The sequence below is a fragment of the Pteropus alecto genome, unplaced genomic scaffold (genome assembly GCF_000325575.1).
Source record: "Pteropus alecto unplaced genomic scaffold, ASM32557v1 scaffold17, whole genome shotgun sequence".
NCBI lineage: Eukaryota > Metazoa > Chordata > Mammalia > Chiroptera > Pteropodidae > Pteropus > Pteropus alecto.
In genome coordinates this window covers 52,005-57,332 of record NW_006440645.1, presented here as the reverse complement: position 1 = coordinate 57,332, position 5,328 = coordinate 52,005, and the positions used below count along the sequence as shown (strand labels likewise).

At 42.7% G+C, this 5,328-nt stretch overlaps 1 protein-coding gene across 2 annotated transcripts in view; it reads right to left on the bottom strand.

Moving 5' to 3' along the window:
- The window catches only part of AP1AR (adaptor related protein complex 1 associated regulatory protein), a 19,204-nt gene extending 14,124 nt beyond the window's left edge, over positions 1 to 5,080 (bottom strand). The window contains exons 1-3 of one of the 2 annotated variants that reach the window (XM_015593913.2): positions 4,234 to 5,080; positions 2,884 to 2,932; positions 1,416 to 1,442 (exon numbers count right to left, since the gene is read on the bottom strand). In XM_015593913.2, coding sequence (XP_015449399.1) covers positions 1,416 to 1,442; positions 2,884 to 2,932; positions 4,234 to 4,391 — 234 coding nt within the window. In that variant the 5' untranslated portion in view covers positions 4,392 to 5,080. The remainder of the gene's footprint in view (positions 1 to 1,415; positions 1,443 to 2,883; positions 2,933 to 4,233) is intronic. The other variant, XM_015593914.2, reaches the window with a different exon arrangement.
- Positions 5,081 to 5,328: the final 248 nt, after the last annotated feature.

Here is a 5,328-nt window from a genome sequence, read left to right as displayed (position 1 = left end):
CAAATGGTCCAAATGAATTTAGGAAACAGCACTACAAGACAGTTCAAACAAACCAAACGCAAAATATAACATGAGAGAGAAAAAGACTGGCAGACAAAAACAAAACCACCAAACCAAACACTCAAGCAAACAAAAAGCACCTTAGGAAAATACACGGAACCATAAATCTTTCACAAAGCAGTTTGATGCTGGCACGAACTACACTGAAGGGTGCAGGAACTCTTACAGATACATGTGTCAGAAATTTAAAAAATGGCATGTCAGATGTTGGCTTACACTATGTCAAGAAAAATACATGAAGATTAACGTGACCTTTGAAAAGGGAAAGAAACGAGGTGCTATGAAACATTAAAATATCTGGGAGAAATTTTATGGGAAAACGAAGGCTACGGTGATAATAATAGGTACTGCTACTTATGAAAAGGATTTAGATCCAAATTAATTTGGGAAACGCTGAATTGAATCAGTTTATTTTCTTCTTATGACCTTTAACATGCCAATTGACACTCTGAGACTAGTGTTCCAAACACACTGGGAAATGCCAGGCTAAAGAAAAATTTAAATTTAATTTGATACATTTTCCTCTTTTCTTAGAACAATAAAAACTCAGAGCTTGGGGCGCTGTCTCAGTCTAATTCATTTTAGAGACTGGAGAGCAGGCTCAGGGGGTCAGTGATTTGCACCAATGCATAGAATTAGTTTAGTGACGCTAAAAATTAACACATATACTGAAACTTTTCTAACTATAACAGTACACAAAAAATAGACACCACATTCCACTAATCCTAAAATGTCCTTTTAAAAATGTATTTTAATCTTTCTGTACTTAGGGTGTATCTTAAAACCAAGTTTTAGAGGAGATAAAACGCAAAAAAAAAAAACCAAAAAACAACACCACCACAACCCAACTGAAAATAACAGATAGAAAAGATAATAGCTAAAGTCAGAAACGGACTGTAGAATGAACAGGTATAAATTCCACTCAGGGAAGTCCATGAAAACTGTGGTCACAGAATGGGTCTGCTCCGGACTGCCGAGGAGTTTCACCTGCCTGATGGCAAGAGGTGGGAGAGACCCCTTTCTGAAGGTCCTGCGTTCTGAAGAGTGCTTTAAAAACCCGCTTTACATAACTGGTACATATGTTATACTTAACTGATACTTAACACGCAACTGTACACGAATTAAGCTACATATATAGCATTATATGTTCCACGTTAGAAAATTTCTGAATTATTTGCTAATATAAACTATAAAATAAGGAATTAAGGGACTAAAAAGTAAAAATAAAAGTCAAAACATAAAAATTGTAAAATAAAAGAAAATGAAATTAATGTTATTTTAAAAAGAATAATTGTTGCGCTAATTAGAGGAGCAATGAGAACGATGTGGATTTGCACTACGATGGAGACACTTACTTCATCACTTCCTACTAGATTCTCGAACTGAAAGAATAAGAAAGTGAGTGTTAGGAGAGATATCTAAGGCACATACCCCACAAAAAAAGTCACTTTTACCACAAAAATAATGTACTTTGTATGTGTAAGACACTTAAGTCAAGCCTTTTCATACATCAGTTCATCTGAGATATTCAACAAGATGGTCAAGAGAAGGTACCTTTTTGATTTAAAACTTCACACGAAAAAAAATTACAGCAATTTTCTACATAAATCATAAACTTATCAAGAAAACTTTCACCTGAATTGAGTACTTCATACAGATGTATGAACCCACACTGCCAGACTCTTCCACTGGAGTTCACAATAAATACTTTGTCATAAGAAGGAAAATTACTCCAAAAACAGGGACTAAAGATACCCAAACAAGAATTTCTCTTATAATGTTTATATTTATTTATCTATCCATTCGTATAACTGTCCGCTGAAAGTCTACTGGGTGGCAGTCACCACTCTCAGCAGGATGTCCTTCCAGAGACAGGAACGTAAATCAGCTAATGAAAGCCATTACTATAAATTATACCATTAAAATATTTGTATTTTAACTATAATTTGACAAATAACCATTTGAAAGAAAGAAAAAATTGTTTTCTTATTAATATTATTTTATTGTCTAAAGATCAAAAAACAAATTCAAAAGGTTTAGAGAATATGGAATCTAAAGGGATTACATAAAACTTTAAAATTATTATCTTGAACTTATTTTTCTGTACTGGTTTGTGATTTTTTTAAAAACAAATTTCTGGTTTATTTGCTTCCATATTTAATAACACAGGCAGTAAAGTGCAGTGTTCAAGCTCCACAGGCAGGAGGTTCTGGACCGGAATCTAAACTGTGCCACTTACAGGCGGTGTGTTACAGCCTGATCTCTTCACCTGCCTAAGCCCCTGATTCTCATCCATAAAATGGGGTGACTGCCACCTGTTCGGTATGACCGCAGTAAGAATTGTGCAAAGACATTCATAAACTACACGGTGGGGCAGCTGGCACACAGCGAGGACTGAGTAAATGGCAGACTCCATTTCTATGTTTTACATACATAGTGACCCAGGCGGCCCTACAGGGAGCCTAAACCAACCTGTTGCCTCGGCTGTGGAGCACCTCTCACTAGGGCGGGCGCCCACCTGTCTCTAGGCTCACTATTACTGACAGAACCACCTGTCCCCGAGTTGTGCAGGGTGGGTGACATGAAACAACCACTTCCTAAGAGCAGCAGCAGCAATTCTATTAGAAGAACACGGCCTGAACCTTCTGCAAACCGCTCCCTACTCACCCCTCCCACCACCCACTTCTTTCCCTCTCCACTAGCATCAATGATAGGGAAAGTCAGAGTCCAAACTGAATTTAGGTCCAGCTCCCTCTTTAATAATAATAAAAAAAGTTCCTCCTTAAGGTCCTTTAATTCAATCAAACTGAAGAGTCCACTTACCTCTATAGTTAAGTGCTCACCTCTTGAGCATGTTCTAAAATACTTGGATCTGGGAAGAAAAAGAGAAAAACAGATTTAAAATCATACTTAATCTTAAAACTGAATTAATGGGATAAAAACATTTCCTCGAGAGCAACTTTAAATTCTGTAACATATAAATGCCTTATGTTTATAAAAAAGAATCACCAAATTTGCCTAAGAATAGTCCAGATTTTTAAACTTAGATATATCTGAGTTTAAAAGTGTTTAGTCCACTAATATTTTTCTATTGGTACTAATATTTACTAACTTGTAATAATAACTTACTATATTCGCTACATAGAACAGAATATGTCAATTTTAAAATGTCTTATTTTGACTGCATCGAGAAAAATACCTTGTTAAAATACTAATGTGTTATTAATAAGAGTATCTTCCCAATTTCGTTAAACATATGCAGATCAAGAAAAACTCTGAAAGGAGCTATGCCAATACAGTGACAGCAGTTTTCTCTGGATGGGGATGCTGACACAGAGCTAGGTGCTTCTTATCCCGTCCCAGGCCGACACAAATAAAAACAATAATGCACATACTCGTCAACCACATAACCCATTAATTTTTCCAACTAGGGCCAAATAATGACTTTAATTTTAATCTTTCTCTTCAAAATGTATACATATATCAATTCACCATGATATACACTTTCAATTTCTTAGAATTTTGTCAATTATCTCTCAATAAAGCCGACATTTTAAAAAATTAACCACCCTCTTCTGCTCCTACTAGTGAAACTCACACACTCGGTCACACAAGCAATGTCTGTTGTGCCTGCTCTGCGGGGACATGCACACTTGCTACCACAGCGTGGAAGCTGGCACAGGGGAGAGCCACCCAAACTCCTTGACTAGGGAAGGGCCAGTTTATGACTTTCACTTATAACATGGTTCCCGTTACAGCTGACAAGACTGATGGAGGACAGGACTCCCCATCCCCCACGCGCTGTGGCGTCGGCTCTGACTCCCGGCCAGGCCACCTCGCAGACGCGCGCCGGCCACCGCGGCCCGTCCCCGGCAGCCCTGCTCGGCTCCCGCAGACCCTGCCTGCGGCCCCTCTGCGGGGCCGGTCGTCTCCTGCCCGGTCTCCCTCTCTTCCCGCTGCCCGTTTCCCCAGCACCACGGTCCCTCCCAGAGAACCGGCCTCCTAGGACGTGCCAGGTAGGACCGCTCCGGGGCCGTCATTCCGTCTCCGGCGGCACGTCAGGGCCGCTCTGCGCTGGGACCCTCTCGTTCCTCCCCCGGGGGCCGGGGGCCCCGTGGAGCTCCCCTTCTCCCCGCATGTCCCCGTCAGCACTTTCCCACCAGCCTCCCTCACCGCCGGGCCCCCACGTGAATGCACAGCAACGGGGGAGACGAGGCTGTGGGTGGTCCTCGCCCCGGGCCCCAGTGACACGCCTGTGCTCTCAGGACCCTTGCCGAGTCCTCCATCCCGCCGAGTTTCAGCCTCCTCTGATGTCCTGGCTTCGTCCCCATCTGATGACCGAACCGAGGTCAGCAAACGCATTAACAACGTTGCTGTCTTCGCCGCCTGCGCTGAGTTGTGGATTCCTTCTGTCGTTGTGACGTTTGTCTTCTCGGTGACCAGATACAGTCCTGCTTCGTCACTTCCTTCTTTCGCTCTCATGAGAAGCCGTTTCAAATCACTGCTGCTTCCTGCCAGTATGGAAGTGTCATCTGCATGTAAGTTAATGGCGTTTCTTCCACCCGAGGGTTTGCAACGTGTCAGGATTCCTGGACAGAAGTGTCCCTTTAAGAGACGGGAAGACTCTGGGGTTGGGACAGATAACGCTTTGTATTTTCTGTGTTGGTGCGTGTGGAGGGGCAGATGGGTTCAGTCAAAAGGGATGCCACGTTATCATGACAAAACTGTTATTATCATGAAGAATGAAAGGAGCGATGACATTACAGGTGCTATTTTTCCTGGAAAAAACTTTAGTTGCTAACAGATGCAAAGCAGTCTAACTGCCCATTAGAGATCGTTGGTGAAAGACGATTTGGTGTTATCGTTCTAGACCTAAGACATCACAGAACGTGTCCAATAGAAACGCAATGCCTGACTCTCTGAGTCAGCGCCCCGTTCTCCTGTCCTCCCCTCTCAAACAAGAGCAGAAGCGAGCCGAGCCTTCCAGCAGCATGCTGCTCTGACTCAGGATGCACGCTTCGAGTGCCACCGACTCCTCTGCCCCTGAATGACAGGCCCTGTCCCCTCCGGGCTTACTGCGTGACCTAACTGAATAATGAACTAGAGTTCAGCACTACTAAGTGTCCCGGTCTAGGCCGGCAGTGTGACTTCACTGTTCCGTCACTTATGCCTCCCGTTGACAGTGAGCCCCAAAAGCAGCCCTGGTGCTGTCTGCGCAAATGTCTCCCTTTTCTATCCCCCTGTGCACATCCAGCTCAAGTAAGGACG